The 25,730-nt window shown below is 37.5% G+C and overlaps 1 protein-coding gene across 1 annotated transcript in view; it reads right to left on the bottom strand.

Moving 5' to 3' along the window:
- The window catches only part of LOC149794095 (uncharacterized), a 59,907-nt gene extending 40,078 nt beyond the window's left edge, over window positions 1–19,829 (bottom strand). Inside the window, exon 1 of the mRNA XM_089968059.1 lies at window positions 18,589–19,829. Within this exon, the coding sequence (XP_089824185.1) occupies window positions 18,589–18,774 (186 nt within the window). The 5' untranslated portion in view covers window positions 18,775–19,829. The remainder of the gene's footprint in view (window positions 1–18,588) is intronic.
- Window positions 19,830–25,730: the final 5,901 nt, after the last annotated feature.

The raw sequence follows: 25,730 nt of genomic DNA on the forward strand, positions 1-25,730 counted from the left end.
ATCGACGAGTAAATAGGCGTGTGGCGTTTGAGTGGCATCGTCGTACGCCTGAGTCAGCCAAGGCGTTCCTAACTGTTTGGCTAAGACTTGCACTTGCGATTTATCTCGAGGGCTTTTAAACAAGACCACGTAATGTGCATTGAGACTGATGGTGCGATGGGCTTTACTTTGTTGAAACAAATTTTGGGTGATGTGAGCGACACTGGCATTACGGTGATGCCCTTTGCGCGTGAACCACAGTTTAATTTCTTCTTCGTCTTCTCCTAACATGTCGTCGAAAATGACCAAATGGGTTTGACGGGAGTCAGAGACGATGCCGTCGTCTTCTTTAGGAATGCCTTCCACAAACACGATGGAATCGCCTTGACTTTCTCGCAAGAGGCTGTACGCCGATTGCCACTCTTTGTAACACCACACGATGCGTTGAGGTGGTCGATCGATCAAATGATGTTTATGTTCGATCAAACGTTTGACGAATTCGGTTTTGCCTGAACCGCTAGGTCCAGCAATGAGCATGTTAAAGGGATGGCGAAGATACAAAGCCTCCCAACTGGCAGGATCTAAGTGTTCGTCGATGACTTTAACAGTGGAGGAAGAGGGAGCAGAGACAGCAGAGCTAGCCATAGTGTCAGGAATGTCACTTGTGACACTAAAACAAACAAGACGAGAGTTTATATACTTTTTTCAGAACACGTTTATTGAATGTTTTAAACATGAATACGAAAGACAAAAATACATAAAAGCCAAAGGCTTAAGTACAACGATAAAAGGCACATGAAAATCATTAACGTGGAATAAAAACAAGTGTCTGTACAACATGTTTTGGGTAAAGTTCTGACCAGTTCTATAGGGGGTAAGGTCACACAAGTGTCCTCCCGAAAGGGTCTTTCAGGCCTGTCCACGACAGTCCTGTCCTGGGTGAAGGGTTCTTCTGGTACCGTCACTAACACAGGTTGAAAAGTGACTTTTTTCCTTGAACAACTCTCGTGCATACTGGGCCACTTCTTGGGTCCAAGCCTCAAAGTCCCATTCTTTCCAGGCACGGACATCTGTCCAATGGGGATGTAAGTCACAAGCTACACACACATCGTCATACACGTCTTGGGTAGCTAAAAGTTGACGAATCTTTTTTCCCGTAGAGGTCGAGAAGTATCCAGATGAAAACGTAAGGCTCTGAGCAAAAGGAGTCTCTCGTGAACATTTAAAGGCACCACTTTTATGTTGAATGGGTGGTAAATACTGTTCGTAAAGAGTCCACAAGGAATCGGCTGGTAAACGAAATCCCAGAAAACAAGTCACTAAGACACACACTATGCGTCGTCCCAAATTGAATGGATACAGTTCTTGTAATAATCGATGGTAATGATCCACGGTTTGAATATGGTCATTCAGTTCCTTCCACGGAATCTTGTTGGATTACATGCGATAAAAGTCGTGGCATGGCAGCCTGTTTTTATTGTCTCTTTGTTTCGGAAACAATACACGTACTTTCTAGCCAGAGATCTTCGTTTTCCAGTGGGGAATTTAAATGTTGCATACTGTAACCGAAACGTCAGACTTCGTTTAGAAGTTTCCTCTTCCGCTAAGTAGATTCCACGTAAAATATGTCGGTAATCCTTTACCTTGTCTTCCTCAATGTGTTGTACTAGGTGAATCTCGAAGTAACCAAAATGTTCAACACGTGGATCATCGGGGGCCTGGAAGTATTGAACAAGGTCTGAACACTGAAACAATTTCTGACGAATCAGTTCTCTTATACCATTCAGGTACCAGTGCTTAAAGATCTGGTGACGTAACGGATGCAACTGTTCTTTACGTTTGATTTGTATTTTGACCAGCTCTCGGTAAATGCGTTCTCTCAACTCCACAGGCAAAGCACGAATGTTCTCGTGTAAAGTATCCATGAGCAGATTATGGTAAGTTACTTCAATGTCTCGGGCCCACTAAGGGTAAGTAATGACAATTCGGTGACCATCGAGCATGTTCTACGTAGGCCGAATCTTGCGGTTCCCAGTGGTGAAGTGACACACCGCAACTGAAGCACTTGACTTTATCTCCTTCGCCCAAGTAGAAAAATCCGGCTCTGGCTAATTCTTCGGGGGTCGGGCCTCCCAGATACTTAGGCCACCTTCATTTGAACGATTGAAGACGATTTTCAAAGTCGCAGTATTCCGACAAACGCACAGGAAACGTATATTCGTCTTTCACAGGTTCGTTTCGATGAGGGTTGAGTGACATGGGCAGGAGTTTGCTCAGAGCTGGATGACATCCGTAGTGGGGTAGACGTGAAGATGAACATTCCCCTTTAAAACGAAACCCAGTAAAATGTCCAAGAGGACGAGCGGCATCGCTTTCGCATCCCTCAGGTTTGACACGCACAGCATCACTTTCCATGATAGGGGTAGTGAGAACAAAGTTCCCACGATGCTTTACGGCATCGCTAAGGTCACAACGTATAGCATCGTACCCATCGCAAGGCTCACAATCGCATTCCACTTCCGAAGTCCCACACTTGAATTGTGCCTGTCTAAACTTGATTTGTGTTTCTCTGAAAGTATTCATCTTGTTCGCTCGGTCTTGGTAGTCCCAATGAACTATCGATCTTGACCATAGACCCTTTTTATACTAGTCGCAATGCAGTCTCAAGCTTGTACATCGTTCCTTTTTTATGTTTTTTATGTCTTGTTTTGGAAGGTACCGTCTCTAAGGTACCGTCATCATTGTACCGTAATGTCATGGGTGGAAAGGCCATACAAAGGTAAGGGAAGTGCGGAGACCATCGAGTATGTTCCAGAATAGCTGAATCTTTATAGATACATAGATCCATTCGTAACTTCAGGCCACAAGCGAAACACTGTACTTCATATCCCAATCCTGACTCAGGTCCCAAGTAGACAAATCCTGTTCTAGCTAAAATATGCGAAGAAGGTAATCCTTTCCTATCCGTAGGCCATGCTTGAAACGTGTCCAATCGACGGGCACAATCACAATAGTCAGGCAAGAAAACCGGAAAATGGTAAGGTTTGAACATGGAGTTCTCATCGGGTTTCTCACTCGATTCTTGCTGTGGCGAAGTCATCCTTCTGGTCGGTGGCTATCCGCTTACAACCAAAGTTTTATACCAACATGTCCATATGGCAAAATGAAATGATTGGGAAGTCGCATTCGCTTCTGGTACACGATTTGATAGACTTTTTCCAAGGGTCGACTGACGATGTGGTGAGTGGGTAAACGTACATTCTTGTTCGGTTGATAGGTGGTCACTTTAAAGTTTCCATCCTCTCCCGATTGCAAGGCTTCTTTCAATACCCCAAAGTTGACCACACGACTGGTACGATAATTCAGAGTCAATCCTTTCACTTTGCACGTCGTGTGCACTTCTTCTTGTTGGTCCCGGTATTCGTAGCCGTAATTTTTTGGACCGTCACTGACGAAACTTAGAATCTTGTCGTCGGGATGCTCTTCTGTCCAGGCTCCTAAACGGTCTCCTTCGATGTCAGGGTGCTGTTGACTCGGGTGATGGATGTAAATGGAACTGTCCGTGTCAAAGTACAGGACACGTTCCCCTAACAGTTCTAAAGCTTCGTACAATTTTAAGCGAGCATGAGCTGTCAATTAAGCCGCAATGATGACATTTCCAAAAGGGTCGTCTTGTACAAAGTCCAGATCTTCTTCGTAATTGACCAAGATCAAATCCTCGCGAACGACGTCCACGTGTTTCATGTATTTGGTTTTGTCGTGAATCATCTGGAAGTAGCGGGAAGGTTCTGTCAAATATTCCGTCTTGGGTAAACACGGTCGTTGTGCCATTTTACCCCACAAGCAATTTAACATCACTTTGGCAAACGATCGCCTGCCTTCGTTTTTCTCGATGTGGTCTAAAGAGATGCCTTCTTGTTCATAGTATTTCTCTTTGAAATGTATTTGGTCTTCGGGAGTGTGACACCAGGACGGATAGCCACGGGCATCTTGCTTCAGTTTCAAAAAGGCATCCACGTAGTCGGCGAAAATGCCTTTGTGAGTGGGGCCACCCTTGCGGTATTGTTGTGTCTTGGGAAAGTGGCAAATTTCGTACACTTCTAACAGTTGGTATCCCATGTCCAGAGCTTTGAACAACTCCACGCTGACCCAGGTTCCCGTCAAGGCACGTTCATCCTGGGTGTGCTGACAAGGCTGATCTTGGTTGCACGTTTCGGCACATGTACGGCACAAAGGAAACATCAGTTTGCCTTGACAATGGTGAGGTAACACGGGATGGTACAAGTCCGTGGGCGGCAAAACTTTGCACTTGATCAGACCTTCGTATTGTCGAATGTTTTTCAGGTCGATGTGTTCCGTGAACAACTGTGGGTGCCCTACAGGAAAGCGACAATATTTGCACACGTAGGGATACAGCGAACACACGTCCAAGTATTTGATTTCTTCTCCTTTCTCTTCGTCGGCTTGGTACAGCAAACAGGTGGCATTGGTTCTACCTCCGTACAAACTATCCCTCGGGTTCAACGGGTCCATGAACTGGTAACTTTCCACGAGGCGTTTAAACTCGGGATCGGTTTTCAAACGGTGATCGTATTCGTGTTCCCACATTTCCACCACTTGGTATCCTTCCTGTTCTAACTTTAGGCGTCGCTGACAAGTGTCCTGGTACAGGTCTTCCATGGTTCGTTGTAAAAAGTGATGTTTAGTGCCGCGGTCAGGTTAACAGATTGGACATCCGTGAAATAAGCAACCGTTAAACTCGTACACGATCTTGGGGTTTTCTAAGTCCCAGCCATCTACCGAATGCGTTTCGATGGTCTTTTCGCCCCCTCCGTTGCGGGCATGCTGAATCCATTTGTCTTCCTTGTCGCACAAGTAATGTAACCAACGTAGGGCTTTGACCGAGTATTGACGTTTGACATAGTTGGTCGTTTGAGGACTGATGGCACCTACGGTGTTTTCAGGCATGAATCGTTGGCGGTACACTAAGGAACACGCTTTGGCAATGGTGCAAGCTTCTTTCAAAGGATCGACCCCTCCGTGTTCCATGAACAGTTCTCGAAATTTTCCACAGCAACGTCGTAAAATGTCCACGTCGGAACGACAATACTTTAACATTTCTTCCTGAAAGTCGAAAGGGTCCGAGGCGTGAGCCTGGTACCAAGCGTAGAAAGCTTCTCGTTGTTCGGTACGCATGTTGTCGGGGTCGTAATAGTGAGCCTCAGGTAAATGGGGTAGAACGGCGTGTTGATTGGCTTCCGTATTGAAAAAGTGTGGAAAGTACCCTTTAGCCATTTCTGTCATTCCAAACGTTTTAGGCATTCGGCTCAAAGGCATGGCCAAGTAACTCATCGAATCTTTAAACTGTACTTGTCCCACTTGCATGAAAATGATTTTGGCTCCGTTCATAGTCACTTTAGGACGCTCGGTGCCTTGTTCCGTATAGAATCTGAGAAGAAACTATCCATCGTATCCGGAGAAATTGTGAGCCATCACCGTGGCATGACGATGACAATCTCCGTAACGTTCGATGCCCTCTTGGCTCCACGTCTTGTCGATGGGGTCTAAGACCCATTTGGCAAAATCGGCTAACGTGTTCGGGCCTCGAAAGATTTTTTTCACGCCCTCCAGGAATTTTGCTGCAGTGAGGGCAATGACTGAAGATAGGTTCCTGAATGCACTTCTCGCACGCTCGATGAGCCACGCAGAAATTAGGAATGTGAATACCGGTCTCTTGCATGCATTCGAAATAAAAAAAGATGAAATTGCCTTTCTTCTTGTGACCGTCCTCTTTCTCTGGTGGGGGTTGGTATTTTTGCACTTTGCATTGGTGTTCCAAGTCCACGATGTGGTGACAAATATGACATTTTTTCTTTCTTGAACATACGTGTGTCTAGGCATTATTGGTACGTAGGCCTTGTCCACACGTAGGGCACAATCTCAGCAGTTGACAAGCACATTTCTGCTGTGAACCTTGCGTCTTCAAATGTTGTTGGTAACAGGATGGCTTGACAAACGTGCGCAGACAAGTTGAACAATGCACTGGTCCTTCGCTCAGACAGGATGGAGAGGCCAAACATCCTGAGCATTTCGATCCACAATGCTTGTGTTGCTCTCGATTGTTATAGCCATGGTCACATTTCTCACAGTAATATCTGTATCCCAGGAATCCGGTGATACTGGTAATGGTATCGAAATGGTCATCGTGATAATAGACATGAATGTATTTTCCATCCTTAAAGTCTTTCCCTCGAAACAACAGAGGCCCACGCATTTCTTGAGGATGCACTTTCAAGGTGTATCGTGGAGCTAGGGCATCTTGCAATGTTTGCATTTCAGGAATGCCACAGGGTGTGTCTTTGGGCAAGCCAGCTTGTCGTAACAGGAGTTCTGCTTCGTTTCGTTGTTTGGCTCGGTCCGATTGTCGAATAGTTTTCCAGGCTCTTTTCCATTCTGCCGTGTCGTTCTTATTGACATAGGTTCGTCCCACCACGATGGCCCTGGCTAAACACATCTGGTCTTCAGGGTTGTGAATTCGGACGAGACTTGTTTTGGTGCTGCGAAGCTCGTCCACCAATAACATCTTTTTGCGTCCAGTCCCTTGAGGAGGAGAGACGTGGGTCATGTCCAGTGTGGTTTTTCCATCGGTGATGTCAAACTGGTCATTGGATCGTTGTACGTGTTAAATTTTGTCCATGACTTTGGAAGCAGTCAATTCTGCAGGGCTGCTAAACTCCATCCAAACAGGGGATTTCAAACCGTCGTGTTGTATGGAAAGTCTCAAGCCATCGTCTTCTTTGGGTTGACATTGTCGCTTGAGTGTGGTGAGCAAAGAATCCCACACCCCGGTGATGAAGCCTTCTGCTTTCTCCAACGGTACTTCGGACTTGAAATCTTTAAACTTCACTGTGTATTTGTAAGCCGTGGTTCTAAATTTTCTAGAGGAGCGCTTTTGGATCTCTCGAATGGAACAGTACTTTTCAGGGTTGACTAAGGGTGGTAAACTTTGTTTAGAGGGTTCGGATTCTGGTTCACTCATGTCCTCTTCAAAATCACTGGCATGAATTTGTGCCAAGACTTCAGCCCTGGTACGAGGCGATAGATCACGTTTCTGCCTCTTACTTTCTTCTTCTTTCTTCTCGTATGAATAGGATCGTTTCATCTTGAGTGTAAAACGTCAAATGACTCAAATTTAAACACCATAGACTAATTTATAGTCATGACAGACCAGCGTATATAAAAGGGTGTGTGTCTTGTCCTTTCACTATTCATTTCACTCTCAAACCGAGCACAACAATGGAAGAGACTAGCCAAATCGAACGTTTCATCAGAGCTTTGCGAGGGGTCATTAGAAAATTCTCTTCAGACCAGCCGACGGACTACTCTCCTTCCTTTCAAGATAAAAGTCAAGATACTTGCTATATCTGTCAAAAGAAAGGGCATTGGTCTTCAGAGTGTCCAGACCGTCAAAAAAGAAAAAAAAGACAGGGGCTAGAAAAGACAAAAGTCAAGATACCTGTTATTATTGTAAAGAAAAAGGACATTGCTGTCCAGATTGCCCAAAAAAGAAACAAGAGGAGTCAGAAGAAAAGATGGATTCTTCAGAAGAAGAGAGGGATTCTTCAGAGGAAGAAAGCAGCCAGGTGAAGAAAAAGAAACAGGAGAAGAAAAGAAGAAGGGAAGAAAGTGAGGAGGAAGAAGAGGAAAAGACTGTGACGGTGAAGAAATTTAAAAAACAGAGAGACTAAACAATGAGACAGAAGAAGTCTATGAACTTTTTAAAGTGCTCTGTTGTGAATTGTGAATTGGATTGTAACTATGGATAAAAGAATAAATTAATTATATAAGGTAAGTGTCTTTGGGTTTTGATTTTAAAATAAGAACGTACACTCACGCACTCATACACAGACACGTACTATAGGGGTAAAATGTTTTTTGTTTTTTTTTTGGAGTTATTGGCAAATTGAAAGTGTATCTCTTTTCGAGAGACGTGGGTGGCCCTGAAAAGGGCCTTTTTTGGTGTAGGGGTGAGTTTAAGCAATCACCTTTAAGTGCCTTGAGCCTTTGCCACGGCCAAGGCCTACTTCTGGACTGCGTACTGTTGATGATGATGATTTGGTTGAAATCACTAAGGGCGGTACGGTAGGCTTAGTCACAGGGTTAACGTGTTTAGCTCGGGAAGGTCGTATTCTCTTCGGTCGTAATAAAGAAGTCTGATACATTTGTTTCAGACTTCTTAACTCCGCTAAAATGTTCAACAGTACCGTGACCGTTTGATTTTCACATTCTTGTTTCTTTGCTGCTACTTCTTCTTGTTGTTTTTTTCTTACCTCTTCTTCTTGCTGCTGTTGCTGTAGGAGAAAAGCTTGTTCCGCTTCCTTTTGTCGTTGTATAAATTTCTCCAATTCTTCTTTCTGTCTCTGTCTAAAATTCTCCACTTGCGGTAATGAAGGTGACGAAGGTTCCGGAACCCCAATGAATCGTTTTCTGAGTTTCCGTCATGTTGAATCACTGTCGCATTGATTGACTGCATACAGGCGCTAGCGAATCTATATAGACCAAGTGACGTCACAGACTGCTCTCTTCGGATTGGATGCGGGCTAACTGAATTTTGTAACGCGTGTTTGGATTGGTCAATGAACTCAATCCGTTTCAATCCTTCCTCTACCTATAAATAAGTGCAGTTCACTGCATTGATTCACCTGTTCTTGGCGCCTCAAGATGTGGACCGATGTGCAATCTTCTACGCTTGTGTCTTCGATGATGTTCCGGACGGACATACCCATGTATGTCCGGTCCAAGTGGACAGTTGTCCACAGGACAGACACCAGTCTGTGGATACGTAGGATCTACGTAGAAAGACAAGGATGCCTCAAAAGAGTTCTGATTTACGGTCCTACAGTGAGACGAAGCCTAAGGACAAGAAGAAGACCAATGCGGTGCCCTTTATGTTAAGGACATATTAACATAAATCCAAAGGCCCTTTTCAGGGCCACTCATAGGTCTCGAAAAGAGATTGACTTTCCATTGCCTACCCTTTTTTTTAAATTTTAAAAAAAAATCCCATGTTAAATTCCCTTTGTCCCTAAATTAGTTTTTTTTCTCCCATGTTCAATTCCCCTTGTCCCTAGACAAACCCAAACTCTATTCCCCATGTTCAATTCCCCTTGAGGCTAGAGTGGCCCAAGACTTTTTCCCCGTGTTCAATTCCCCTTGAGGCTAGAGTGGCCCAAGACTATTTCCCATGTTAAATTCCCCTTGATGCTAGAGTGGCCCATGATTTTTCTCCTTGTTAAATTTCCCTTGAGGCTAGAGTGGCCCAAGGGGGTCCTGTAATGCTAATTCCCATTGAGGCTAGGGTGGCCCCTATTACTACTGGCCACGTGCGAAATGGTATGCATGTTCTGCGTTTTCCTGAAGCGGAAGTGAGAACAGTTTCCGACATTATCCAGCGTTGGATGGGTTGTCGTGGGAAGAAGAAAAAATACATATTTTCACATATAAATACTCAAACCAATGCTTGTAAAACAATTGATTGAAAATGAGCACAAGAATAAAATATGATTACAAATCAATGATTTGAAACAAATTGATTTAGCGAAGGAAGTTTAATTGTCACCCTTCAAGACGTAAATAACATTAATACACATTTCTGAAATAATACATTGTTTTAATTCTCAAAAAGTTTTAATTTTTACAGATTAAAATGAAACAATAAAAACAATTTAGCCTAGTGGAGCGATGAAAATACAACTGAACAATTGTTTTCACCTTTTTTAACTAAGTATTTCGTTGACACGCGCACATCACATATTGCAAAAATTTCCTAGACACGCGTACATCGCTAATTGCAACAAATCAGCATGATGTTCTACGGTGTCATTTGGTACAATGTATTCAAATGACGTCACGCAATTAAAGTTAGCTGAAAGCCAACGGCTTTGCCTCTTTAAATGGTTTTCCGACTATTTAATGAGGCGGTTTTAAGATAGACACGTTTGTGCTTATGTGTATTTTATAAGTAATATTTTGCAAACATAAAGCACATTATAACTATCACAACTGAACTAATCATTAGCATATATTATGAATCTATGTTAAAATTTAATTTCAAGTTCTAAGGAAAGTACAAACTTTTTCAAGCAGATTTGCTGAAACCGTTTTATTCCATTCTACGACCCTTCACAGAATCATTGTGATGCAATGATTAACCATGGATTTCTTACTGCCTGTGTTGTTCGGTTAACGAAATATATTAATCGTTCCATTGTCCTTGTGAACCCAGTTTTATGTTGTAATCAGTTACATCGCTGTATCATGATCGTGTACATTTATACTCAAATGAAGGTACAGTGAACCTTTTGTCATCTATACTATGTAAACAAGTCGACACTGGAAAAATGTTGATAGATTTATAGTGTAGTACAGTTAGAAGATTTCTACTTTTTTTGCCTAACTGAAATCTCCTTTACAATAGCATCGACTCAGCTACCGTTAAACGCAGTCATCGGTGTGTTACAGTTTCTCAATTTTATGGGGGAAAAATGTTGTTGAAAATTGTGTATTTTAAGGATACCGTACAGAGTCAAAATTTAAGTGTTCGTAAACAAATGCGTCATAAACCATACTATGATAAAGCCGATTTGTTTACAGTTATACTGATTACGACAACCTCCAAGAAGGCAACCCTTTAGCAAACGAAAAGAAGGGATGACTTACCCGGAAAAGATGTTACAAGAACCATCAATCCATTTTTGCAAATAAGTAAGGTAACAGGCGATTCTTCGTAGACTACCAGAAGTTAAATTTCCTAACTCTGAAAGATGCGTGTCCTCTTCATATATCTGCTGACAGTTTAGTTTCTTAGGCTGGGTCAAAAATGGTTCTGTGATATGAATTCGAATTGTAGATATATATGTGGTTTGTCATACTCTTCGGATCATCCTGTGCACTCTCTACATTTAAATGTTTGATGGAATGTGCTTTGAGAGTACTGTAGTGGAATGAGTGTCATCTTTACATGGAAATTAGCATAATCCCTACATAGTCCGACGGCCACTGTCTAGAAATATTTGGGCTTTTCAACTTTTGCATGAAATAAATCTCATATTGAAACCGGGCATTTCATTACAAGGGAAAGTTAGTTTCTTGCTCACATCGTGATTGTGGAAGGTGACTGGAAGTGGTTAAATTGACCATGACAAAATAGGTTAACTGGTATAACGAACGTGAAGTACGTTTTGGTGCCGTGCTCGTACCGAATGCGTCAAGGAAAATCGTTGTACAAGCTATGTGAACTAGAGTACACTTGCTGTGGAATGAAAAGTGTCAAGAAAGGTTGAAACAGATTCTGACAAATGCTCTTATTCTAGCGTATATATACGCTGGCAAATGCTTTTTGTTTAAATTGATGCGACTGGCGAATCTGTTAGTACACTTCTGTCACGTGAATATAATGAAAAAAGAAAGAGCCATCGCCTATATAGGAAACGCCATAAACGTTTATGACATAAACTAGGTTTAGGCAAGAAATGAGTTATTTACTGTTGTCATTTCTCGTTAAGAAACATCCCATATATGGACATCTAGCAAAGATGAGAACTGATAATGCCGTTTTTTGCTGGATGTTAAGAACTTGCCTCAACCTTCTAGACAAGTGACAAGGTAATTTCAGGAACTGGGCCCACATAATATTATTGCATCATTTTGACATGCAAATTATAATTAAGATGCAACTTATGTAATTCTTTGATAATAAAGAGTCTTCTATCTCAAAAATTCAAGAGTTATCATGTGAGTGGGATCGGTCATGTGTTCGAAACGGTCAACTGGAAGACTTGGATATTATCCGATAACGGTAGCAATATAAGAGTGGTATTGCTATCCAGACTGGCAAAGAAATTGTTGGATTCCTTAACTTCCAGTTACAAATGTATAACCTGGTAATGTGAGACTCCTTAACGATGTGGACAGAGGAGATCCCTTTATTACACAACGAAGGATCACAAATCGTGATCCTTCGTTGTTTACAAAGTCTTTGTAAACAATATTGCCTGCTGATTTGGTACTCCATTTTAGATCATCTCCTTTTGGTATAAGCTGTGAACACAAATACTCGCGTGGCATATATAATGTTTTATCTGGCAGTAGACCAGGACATGTCAACTTGAGACCTCAAGTAAATTGAAATGTGGATATATTCAACTGCGCACTGATCTTCATAGTTACAGCACAGCTGAGATTGGTATTAACCTCAAATTACCTTGGCTTAGCATCGGGCCATTCCAGCACTGACAAGAGCATCATTTTACTGATGCTTGTTGTAGAGGTAATAATACCAATATTAGTTGCAAAAGGAACTCCAGTAGTTGAGCATAACGACAGGATAACTGATTTTGAATATTAAATTAATAGATGCATAAGAAATTAGAGAATCTCTGAAACGGCCTACACAAGCATGTACTTTATGCAAGAAACGGTGCTGAATGTAAAATGTCAAACCTTAACAAGCCAAGTGCAATATAATGATCAACGTGGTAATAGCTAAAACTTGTTGACAGAGATTTTCTACAGGCATAATAAATATGGGATTAGCCAATTAGTAATTCAGTATAATTTGACTCCAAGGACCGGAGAAAGTCTAAGAACATGCCCATGAAGTGGCGCATTATCGAAATTAGGGAGAAGTTATACGTTAAAATGCATGTAATCACAAAGCAACCAATCTGCCACAACTACATACATGCTCTCGCACTGCCCAAGGTGAGCCAAACATGTAACACTAATATCTTAAAAGAAACATCTCTAATAACATATGGAGAATTAGCATGCAGTAGTAAATATCCACCCTAACCTCATTATGGTGCACAGCTGGTTAATCCTTAGTCTATGACAATATCGTACAAAGTTTCTATTCAGCTAGCACTACCTCGATTCTCTTGCTTCTCTGTAGAATCTTGGTCCTGTTCTCTAACTTTGTATTCAGACTGAGCTCGATTCTGAGAATGGCAGAGTAAATGCTTATAATAATTAGGTTAGTGGTTGAGATAGGGTACATGTAACAGGTGACGCCAGATCTTCAACGTCTACTTTAATCAATAGATACCGCGAGTCTTCTGTTTTATGTAAAAGTCTGACCTGATCAATAATGATTCTAGCTCCAAGTTTCGTGAGTAATCCGATATTTGTTTTTATCGCGTGTGTTATTGGTGGATTCCTCCTTTGAATCTTCTTAAATATCAAGGATAACGCTATAAAAAGGGTGCACTCCTGCTGCATACACCTTATGCATACACCAAACACTCCTTTCCATAATGGTATTTAAGACTACGTGATAAAACAGAACTTAATAAATATCGACAATACAACATTTTTGTCTTGCTTAACATTAGACACTCTCTACAGAAACCCACCAGTGCTGGTTATGCAAGACAGACTACAATAACCACTGCCGGGTCCATCAAATGACTGAATAAGGATGTTATGTGCATGGTTCCATTGTGAAGAGAAGACATTCCGGAAGTGAGTTATTGAAAAAAAATTTGCATACTAATTTTCCCGCTTAAGGTTCAAGAGCTTCCAAGTTGGTGAGACAAATCGGTTTTTCTTGATGTTTCAACCAGGTGAATATATATGGAATGTCCGCCCATTAGAGTATGCCACTCACGCTGCAAAATGTCCCCAATAACTGTTTATAATTGGTGATACCGGTAGCACTAAAGCTGATTGACTGATAGATGACTGGCTTGGAAGAGAAGATTCGTTGACTGGCTTATCTAGCAGTGCACCATAATGGGTTGGGAGTGGAATTTCTGCTATATCATGTGATCTCGAGTTTGTTCAGAGATTGTTTGAAGTTATTTGTTTGAAATGTTTAGTTACTTGGACTTTAGCTATGGTTCTGGAGATTTCGTTGGTCTTTAATGATTGAAATCACCATTTAAATAGATTCTCTATTTTCCATAATACATTCCTTCAAAGCTATAATCTCAACCTTTCCGTGATCCATGAAGTCAAATTATGTTGAACTACAAGTTGAATAATCCTATAGTTACTATTACCGTAAAATCAGAATTACTGGCAATAAGTTTTGATGCGCCCCACGACTAAATGTGGTAACACAGTATGGTTCTTCAAATAAATTTCATATTTATACAAGCCCTTGTGTAGCATTATATCGCAATTATAAATATCTTCTTCTTACCCTTACAATAAGCGAATGTCAAAAGACTCTAAAAGAATTGTATTATCAACAAGTCTTGGTCCAATCTTTGTCCAGTGATACTGGATTATATCAAGAATAGTGATTAACACTTGAACATAAGCAATCAACGCAAGTATCATCTACCATAATGGCATGAAATATCTCTACAGATCAATATGTTGAACAAAATACTATAATTAACGTAGCGTATACTATATAGACACTTTTTGTACCAAATTCTTTCATTTACATTTTAGACCAAATTCCCGAACAAGTCATGCCAACTTACCATGAGCATCAGTTCGGTTGCAGTCAATTCATATTATAAAATATGCAGTAAAATGCTAACATAGAATAAGCGAGTTAGAATTTAAACAATATAAATTATGTCTGAATATACTGAGTCATTTTCACATATCAGAGAAGCTGTCCATATTTCAGACATAAAATAACTTGCTCATGGAATGATACATACCATCTGTCCTCTAACAGTACTAATTGGATGAGCCAATGAGATGGAAGTAGCATCATACATCTGATTAAATAATATCATGGTAACATAACATATGGCATATATGATTACACATAATTTGCCATTAAATGGGAAGGGGTGCGAACTTAATTTTAAAAGTATTGTTAAATTAAACACTGCCGAGAAATAATTTTCTTCTTTGCACAAGCAAGTTCACCAGTTAAAGAAAGCGATACCATTGGCTGGTGATTTGGATGCTCCGATTCGCTACGAATCTGAAAGTTTATTATATGATAAGTTAAGGATTGAATAGAGGTTTTTTAAAATACATTTCAAATTATGAAAACCTAAACCGTCGATGGAACTATGAAACATGTTGATTGTTTTTTTTTGTCTCAGAACAGCAGGAACTATTGATTTCAGGAACAACAGGAACCGCTTGAAGAAATACTCATTGATAACAACTTTATCGTCCAAGAATTTCGCAAAGACGCACGACACAAAAAACTATCGATAAAGTGGTGTAACGAACAGTATTAAATTGTAAACATAATATATTAACGAACTCCTCTGTGACTCAATTTAAACAAAAAATGAGTGGGTGCTGGGTGAAAAATGAACTATTCTGCTGCGATGAGATAGTACTTTGAAAGTGTTGTTTCTGTTAATGTCGAAAGTTTAACAAAGTACTCTGGTTCTTGGAATGTTAATAATATTCACACAAAGCATTTATAAAGAGTATGTAACGTGTTTGCAAACGTATCAGATCAAGAGAAGTATATATACATTACAGTGTTATCATCCAAATTTGAAAAGATGTTGACAACTAACTTGAGAATATTAAAGCAAACGGTTTACAGATGTGATGCAATAAATGATTATTGCATCAGAGGAGACTTTTGACAAAGTAGTCCCTGACAACCTATCAACTGAAATTAGGGAATAGGTATTCTTCTGTGTTAAAGATACACCAAAATCAGAGTCAGTCAAACTTTTGCAAGACAGCCTTTTTATAGTAATAACTTATGAAATAAAGTATTTGTATTTCTTGTGCGATCTGAAAGCCCCTGATAGGTAAGAAAACACTTATCTTTCATGTACGGTCTGAAAACCTCTGATAATTTATAAAACGTTCATTGTTTTTGTACGGTCTGAAATCTCTGATAATTAAGAAAATATTTATCGTTGTTGTACGGTCTGAAAGCCATGATAATTAGGAAATGACTTATCCTAGTCGTACTGTCTGAAAACTTCCCCACCCCACATCAAGAATTAACAAATTATTTATCTTTGTTTTACGGTCTGGAAAGCTCCATCTTCCAAGAATTAACAAATATTTTTTCCTTGTTGTGCTTTCAGATAGCCCAAGATAGTTAGGAAAACATTTCTCTTTGATGTGCAGTCTGAAAGCCCCTGACAATTAACAAATCTTTTCTCGTTGTTATACGGTATGAAAACCCCTGACAATTAAGAAATATTTATCCATGTTGTGCAGTCTGACAGCTCCTGACAATTAAGAAAACGTTTATCCTGTTATGCGGTCTGAATGCCCTAGACAGTTTTTTAACATTACAAAATTAATGTCTCTTTTATTCTGTCTGAATGTACAATACAATTAAGAATCAATTTCTACTTTTTTCCTGGTCTGAAAGCACTTGTAAATTAAGAAATCATTTCTCCTTGTCTGACAGCCCGTTATAATTAGGACAACATTTCTCCTTTTGTGCGGTTTGAAGGACCGTAACAATGAGAAAAGAAATATTTATATTATTTGCTACTTTTTTGTGCTGTCTATCCAATCCTGGGTACTGATAAAATTTATAAGCAAACTTATTATATTTTGAGGAAGTACATTACAAATTTCACGTGCTACAAATGTTACTAGAAATGATTTTGCTATTGAAAAATGTCAGAAGGTCAAGCAAGCTAATGAAATAACTCGAAGTCCAATACACAAAGATCACGACTAGCTGTCGTTTCTAACCCGCCTAAACTTGAATGACAAGACAGAAACCACTAATACTACAACTACTACTACTACTACTACGTATTATTATTATTATTATTATTATTATTATTATTATTATTATAAACAAATAATAAATAACTTACATGTGAGTGATTTTTGGGAAACATAATTTAATTCAGGCACATACCACCATATGCATCTAGATGGGTTTGTACAACAATGTTACTATTGTAGCCACGATGGTGCGAATACAAACATTCCCAGCATAATGAAAAACTAAGTTTGTGCCATCTTTAAGTAAATCCATCAAGCAACCCTTTAGCAAAGGCTACATAATTTCCAAAACTAACACTTGACAATCAAATAAGCACCTCTGTTGTATAATGGAATGTGGACGTACAAGTCAGACCATACATTAGTTTTTCCCAAATTGTAAATTAGATTACGTAAATATTTCAGACTAAACACGAACAAAGATACAGTAAAATATTATGGAATATCAGTGTCCACTTTAGTTGTTTCATTTATGTTTTGTCGTTGTACACATTTAGTATTACTTCATTATATTTCATACGCAACTTCAGAGAATTCCTACCGCTCCGGTGGCCTAGTGGTTAGAGCGTCCGCCTCAGATGCGGGAGGTCGTGGGTTCGATCCCCGGCCGAGTCATACCAAAGACTTACAAAAATGGTACTAACAGCTGCCTCGCTTGGCACTCAGCATTAAGAGGTTAGTGTTAGGACTGGTCGGCCCGGTGTCAGGATAATGTGACTGGGTGGGACATCATGCTACATGTCTGCGGCATGATGCCCCAGTGCTAGACATCACTATAAACTGCCACATTGCAGACATCGTAGCGATATGACTGAAAAATTGTTAAAGCTACGTTAAAAATCAAAATCACATCACATCACATCAGAGAATTCCATTGATGTTAGATAATCTAAACGATGTGCCATATTGCATTCCTCCCTGTATTTATAAATATGCATACCTTCATATTATTCCTAAAGCCCGTTTTCAATTTTTCCTCATCACTGACGTTTAGACAAACAGTTTCTGGCACATAATCTTTATTTTAAGCTAAGCAACGCTAGTAAAATTTGTGTATCTCAATCCAATGTATTGTTATAATGTTACGTTTATTTAATTTGCATTGTTTCCTAGTTTTTAATTTTTTTAAATTATATGCTACTAATAAAGTAACATTAGATGTTGGACTTGATCTTGTCCAAAAATCAAATTTATTTTTTACTTGACCTGAATCATTGATTGTTTAAATTTTGTAAGCAGCTAACACATAACTAGAATATTCTCTGTATGTATGAGTTTAATATTAGCATCATTACAGTATGGGTCACCACAGGCACTTAAACACTTCCAGCAGCTGATTTAATTTGGATTTCCACTAAAGTTTATTCAGAACTAAACCATTCGGACTTGTGTGTGTAATTTTATCATCAATTGGAATTTAATTTGCAATACTATAAGTTTTTTTTTTAAAGCATTTTCACTTTGTATCATAGGAAATTCGTTATTTGTTGAATTTTACACAGCTTGTTGATTCTAACGTTTGTTCTATTACTTGTTTTAAGATCATACAGTCGTAATAAGAACTTGGGGATAAATTTAAATAATCTGAGTGACATTGATAAGTGCTATTCCGTTTTTGAAGAATACTTCATTATTAACCAAGACTTGCCTATCTCATTGTAAAGAATTCGTATTTTGTATTTATAGTCATAAGAATTCTCTGGTTCGGTAAACGTAAAAGGAAGTAGGCACAATCCATCAAAGTTTTAATAAAGTTTTTGTTCAATGATAATGTCTAAATGCAATTGTGCTGTTCATCAGCTTAAAACATTATGAATGGATCGACTGGAATTTTAAATTCACTTATATAAGGAGCAACAACGTATCTACTTTGGGAACCCGATTACTCAGTGAGTAAATTAGAAGTCTTACCTCCTTTCCGCCACAGTTCAAGAGGTCGTAATCCGGGTTCATGGTTGTGTTGTAGCCATATCTCCACAAGCTGCCTCTGGATGGTGGCTCCACGAGAAAGGCACTCTGCTGGATACTTCTGACACTCCACATCAAACATATCACTACATAAGACAATATCCTTGGTACGAGTGCGCTGTTCATCATCTTGGAAAGATGTGATTTTCCTACTTAAACTGTATTGACCGATGATAATTCTGATAATGGATAGTATAGATGATAGCTTTAGTCACTTTCAGTGTCACAACCATGGTATCAGAAGGCGTCTTGTTATACCATCACCAGGTAATGCATATGTTTCAATTCAAAATGTCAATGAAACCGTAAAGTAAGATTACACATCGGCCAGTACAGTTCATGTAGGAAAGCCACATCCTGGTCAGTGTTGAGAAAAATTCCAAAATCCTTTGTAAAATGTTATAATCATAACACATGCAAACACATTTATCTCCTGTCTTCAACATACATGGAAATGTGAAACTGGCATTTATTAAAATGTAAATAGATAGAAGTAACACTTTGGTGTTTATTCTGTGATCAAGAATGTCGCCGGTTCAAAATCTCCAGAAAACCCAATCGCACGTAATTGTGTAATACTGTTCCCTTTTGCACCGTTGATTCTTTGAGCACTATGGCTACTTTCAAGAGAAACTTTGTTTCAGTTCACACGTTCTTGTGAAATTATGACTCACACGTTCTTGTGAAATTATGATTCTTTTTATTATATAAAAACAAGAACTCACATTGTCTAACCTTTGATTCCTACTACTCAGTCTCTAACTCGGAATCAGAAATTTCAACATTATTTCAGGTTAATTTTAGTTGGTCTCCTAAAGACCTCAGATATTTCTCGAAATCTCATGTTCCCCATTTCCATGACGAGTTTCAACTTTTCGACCACAAGCTACACGCAGTTCACTTGTTTGAAAAGCAAAATCTTTAACGGGCAGCAGGTGTGTTCCAGGGATTGCAAACACACAAATCTCTATTCAGCAATGCACCGGTTGTGCATAATGAAGCGTTTATTAATGGATTTGAATTGGTGAAATGAATCAGTGTCTTATTTTAGAACAGGAGCTACTAACTTCCACTCCTTAAAAGAAAAATGATTTTGCAGATTTTGTGCATAGAGCGTCACCATCTAACGACATAAATGCGGAAATAAGATTAAAACGAGCCACGTGCCCGTGTTTAAATCACTTATATTAAACTATGTTGACAGCTATTGTTAGCTCCTATGTTAAGTGGCGAAAACCTACATTATTTTCTTCGTCTGCTTCTCGCTGCCCCTGGAATTCAGCTGGGAGTGACCGATGTATTGACATTCTCCACATGTTGAGCCATTATTTATACAACTCATGACCACGTTTCATGACAATTAAAATTTCATATCAATTAAGTCCGCTACAGTCGTAATTAGCATATTGACTGTTCCGATTATTGTCAAGCATACAAAATATATCATTGATATTATGCAGGAAAAAATCCATGTTTAAATGCTATTGCGATATATGCATGATTTATTAGTTCACTGTTTTGAGCAGCATATTCATTGTGCGCACACGTGCACATTGGAATCACCTGTGGCGTACGTATATATATATATATATATATATATATATATATATATATATATATATATATATATTCAATTTGACGTGTCAGCTTCAATTTGCAAATGTAACATGAACTGGCTTGAACATGTTACATACCGTTTCACATATACGTGTCTCAAATCAACGTATTGTAGCGGCAAATGTAGGCTTGGCGATTTCAGTATTTACAAATTGTGTTCAATTGATAATCATAAATTTAACAAAGAACATCAGTATGATTCTAATCGAAATTCAATAAATGATACTTAGGAGCGCTTTGAAATTTAGGGTACACCACCAAATAAAGGTTTTTTGAACTTTGAAGATAACAAAACAAAACAAACAAAAGCTCTTCACGTTGTTGTAACTAATCATTTTCAAAGGAAAAACGATAAACAACTTAGTCTATTTATGTCCTGTATACTCATTTATATTATGTAACCATGGCTAACTGACCTTAATGATATACAGTTTTCTATTTCTGATTTTGTTTACAATTTCAGGAAAAAATGTTTGGTTTACGTAGCTTCAGATGGCTGTGTTAAAAGTAATCAAACCAATTTAAATACATGTAAAGAGCTTTGTAAATAACCTAGTTGACAACAAAACTATGATAAAGACACGAAGAATCATGCAATATGGATGCTTTCATGATAAGAGACCGAGCGTAGCTCTGAAATAAAGTAAGCAAATTATCACACTATCATGTGTAGCTGAATGATGTTGTGAAACAAAACGATTTGAGCATACCAAAGAAATATATTGCATGCCTGTTGTATCAACTTTCTTTTCCATGTCCGAGGTAAAATGTGAAACATAAATTTAATGGAGCTTTTCTGAAAGCGATACTTCATAATCATATCAATATCTAGAATTAATCACAAATGCTATGCAGTAAAAAGCAGTTAGCTTTAAGTATAAACTGTATGGTGTTATCGCGAAGTTTCTGTACCAATAATTTAATCTTACATTGTAGAGAAGATTCTAATATTAAGGGGTGTTTAGGTGAATACTCATTTTTCTGTAATATATTATATCCACTGTTTATGACTTTAAGAATGGCCTATCACAATTTGTACATGTGATGAAGAGATTGCAATGGATGCACATTTTATTAAATGAGCAAACTCAACTCTAAAATAGCCAGCGGTTTAGCCAATAGTACAAGAAAAGAGAGTTTTTGAATATGTAAACGAAGAAGAATCACAATTTAATCTGTCTTAAAAACTAACCATGTCACTAAAAACAATATTTATCTATTCAATTTTAAGTGGCTGTCTTTATATTCTGTTGAGAGTAGTAGTATTAGTAATAGTAGCAGTAGGGGGTTCTTTATTCGATTGACCAATAAATTTCATTCTAAAAAAATCGATGCGAATTATATGATTTGGTAAATTATTTGAAAGACCTCTCTTTTTTGTGGGTTTTTTGGGTTATGCTCTAAATATTTGTATTTTACCAGCTTTTAGATCATATCATTTAAAAACAATGTTACAAATGAAATTTGATGATACTGTTAGAGAGATGAGATATTGAATGACGAGTAACTATGAATTAAAAAAGATACAATATATGAAGGAAAGATAACATACGCCATTAAAAGGGTGACACTCTTGTCGAAGGCATTAAGCCTGATAATCCTAAGTTAGAAATATCTGATCAGTTATTTTAGAGACTCTATTACTATTGGAAATATGTGAAAAAGGACCCTTCTGAATTAAACAAGCTTAAATAATATATTAAATATTTGGAGAATGAAATATGTCAATATTACATAAGCGTAAGCAATGGAACAATAATAAACCTAGATAATAAAAGACAAATTGCAATCAAAGAAAAACCAAAACGATTCAATGGATAATGCTATAACCAAAAGCGTAATACTTTGGATATGGAAAACAAGTTACCAAACTATTTTCTCTTAATTTAGAAAACATATATTTTAGTAACAGTATCATTTCAAAGTCGACTATATAGATACAAAATATATTTTAGAACAAACTATTGTATAATTAGTCATATAATAAAACTAGTATTTCGGAGGAGAGAGAACTTGAACATGAAGTAGGTCGACATAAATGTAAGTTTAACGTTTGAAATGTGAAATGATTTATCAACAGTTAAAACAATTTGTTAAAGATATGAATAATAATATCAGGTTTGGTTAGATTTACGCTAAATTTGTCATAAGGCTGGTAGTATGTGGGAATATTTATATTGAAATCAATGCATTATAGATACACATCAGAATCGTTATTAATTTCTCAAAAAACAAGGTATCGTAACATGTATACCAACCACCACCACCACCACCCAAAATGGATACATATTTAGAAAATCTGGCGACCACTATTATTATTAAATATAAATGATAAACATTTGTCAGGCTGTAGAGCAAATACACTTTTTTTAAAAAAGCATCTTGGATGCTGATGAAATGCATGATGATAAACATAAACGTATTTCTGTAAAATCTACTAGAACAATATAAGAGTAATATTTAATATTTTACTTCAAAAAGAGAAGCATGACACCTTTTTTCCAATTTTGCCTGTAGATCTTAAGAACACAATTGATATGGTTTGCCGAAAATTAGATACAAAGCTTTTAGCTTTGATGATTCAGTATTAAAATGGAGTAAGCTAGTTTTGTAACGGAGCTAATGCATGCACATTGCAAAACATGTATATGTCCGATTTTCAATATATGCAGAGGTTGCAGAAAAAAGATACAATTCTTCCATTCAAATTGATTTTTGTGTTGAAGTTCCTAGAAAAATGATAATAAGCAATGAAACAATTATGTAAATTACTTGTAGTAATATTGAAAATAACCAATACCCTGATGAGAAGTCGAATATTTTTAGATAGTACGAAAATATCTCTTAGAGCTATATTACATGTGTTAGGAAATGTTATGGGATGTTACAATTAAAAATTATTTAATTTTGTACAAACAGGACATTTGCATACATCGTCGACCATCTATCATCCTAATAGGTGCCTCTGAGCAAAGCTTGATCTTCATCTTCCGGTGGCGGCCATTTCACGTAGAAATGTTTGTTTTTACAACTTGTTACAGATACGAGTTGTTGTCGTCATTGTTATTTTCTAAAAGACACTTAGTATTGGGATCATGTTATTTCAATAAATAATGAATGCAGCCTTTCTATACGGATATAATCATATTGTCCACTAAACTGAAAATTCGAAAACAACACCTACAGTTTTGCTAATATATTTGTTTCTTATTCTACATAGATAATATACCTTAATGTGAAGGTGGTTCTCTAACTACTGATTCTAAACAAGCGGATTTACAAATATTCAACCTATTGGTTATTTCGTTAATTATCTCACATCACTATAAAAAAGCGGATTTACAAACATTCAACCTATTAGTTATGTCGTTATTTATCTCACATCTCTAAAACAAGCGGATTTACAAATATTCAACCTATTGGTTATTTCGTTAATTATCTCATATCACTAAATTATACTTTTCTTTTGTACATTTTAAATCATTATACCTCTATATGTGTACATGGTCATTTATTTAAGTTTTGGCTCAGCAACTTTGGTTTAACTGACAAAAAGCGAATAAAACCATCCTAAAATCAACGTAGAAAGTTAGCTGTTGTCGTCCTAGAGCATGTCAAAACAAATGAACATTGCAAGACAAGTATCTAAATTTTTTCAGATAACTGTGCATGATTTATTATATCAAACGCAGCAGCGATGTGTATTGTAATGATATCAGGTGTGCGATTTGGCGACTGTGACATGACCCACTTTGTGTCGAGAAGCTAAAAGAGGTCGCCTTTACTTTGTTTTAATTCAGATGTTGACTCTTAAAGAAATTGGTAATTTGGCGACTGTTCATCGACCTGAATCAGAGCTTCTTAATGTTCTTGGTGGTGTATTTATTCATGCCTTTAGTGTTTTTGCATTTATTCCTTAAAACAAAAACAAAAACAAATTGCGGCGGCAAGATATTAAACTATTGTGTTTTTGAGCGTTCGTAATTTAGTTTACGTTTCATATCACGTCCTGTGCATACAATTTATGTTTCATGCACAGGAAAGTGCATTTCCTGAAGTAGTCACCAAATATAAAGCTCGCTGGACCCATGCCATAAAATGTGCAAGCAATCTGCCAAATTCAGGAACAGAACAAAATGACTTTCCACTCGCACTTTAGGGTGTAATGTATCAGTTTACTTTCAGCAATAACGTTCCGAACGTTTATTACGTAGAACCAAAAAGAAGAAAACAATGATATATCATTTAACAAGATTGCAAACATACGATATACGTAATAAGAAACATAGGGTATATAATGTCCTAACTGAAAATTTAAATCCTTAAATAAAAATATAAAACATGGAAATATATGACAACAGTTGAAACAATGAATGGTGCAGATTACATTCATACATTATAGATGCCAATAAAGCATAAGGGAAACGCAAAGAAATATATCAAATGATTATGTGCATTTTTCGTTTATTAGTTCAACTGTTAAAAAAAATTCAATAATATATGATAAACAATGTGTAAGTAAGCAACGTTTTCGTTTACCAATAATAGGCAATGAAGTCTAATCTACCTTATCCAAAGAAAATCTCTAATCAAAATGAGAGTTTTTCACATCAAATTATATATTTATTATATATGAGCGTCCACATTCTTACATATATATACCTGAAAACAAAATATCCAGCCCAAAAACTTTTTCATTGAAGAAATTGTATTATCCTGAATTGAAATCAAATATATTTTAAGGCCATTTAAAGCAGTTAAAGCTCTGTTGCGTCGGTCCTGCTGCATGCAAAACAAGTTTCCAAAACTTCGTTTGAATAATTCTTTTAAACAAACATTAAACATAATAATTCATTAAATCACAAACTTTTTCAAGTGGTAATTCCGTCTATATTGTAACAAATCTTGGATATGCGCTATTTGTTTTTACGTCTCCTTTTATGCTTTTGATAGATTTTCGTGTTTATTTGTTTGATTATGGATAATCTGTTTCGGAAATATATTTTCCAAACACAGTATTTAGCCGATTAGATACAGGCGCCTTTCAAACTGAACCGCATTCAAGGGACTTAATGGTAGCAAGGATTAGTTTAGTACGGTTGTTTTTAATGTGACGTTGAGCTATCCGGCATCGCAGCTGCAGGGTAACGCGTGCTAGTAATTAAAGTTCTACAGGGTATATAATATTAAAATACGATTAGAAATATGATTTTTATTGTTTGAAAGAAATTTATTTGTTTTAGTCTCCATATAAAGGTGAGCAAATATAGACCTTATGAGCTAATTGTTATCTACGAGATAAAATTATGATGTTAATTGGAATATATTTAAGTAGAGGACGGTTGTGATCTTTTAAAAGAGTGGGCCACGTATTTAGCAGAAACGGGGTCACTAAACCTTATTTTGAGCTATAAAAGGAAACAACTTTTGAAACTTCATAACCTCTCATGAATGAATGAGAAACAAAG

Source organism: Sinohyriopsis cumingii, chromosome 8 (genome assembly GCF_028554795.1).
Source record: "Sinohyriopsis cumingii isolate HCF-2022 chromosome 8, ASM2855479v2, whole genome shotgun sequence".
Lineage (NCBI taxonomy): Eukaryota > Metazoa > Mollusca > Bivalvia > Unionida > Unionidae > Sinohyriopsis > Sinohyriopsis cumingii.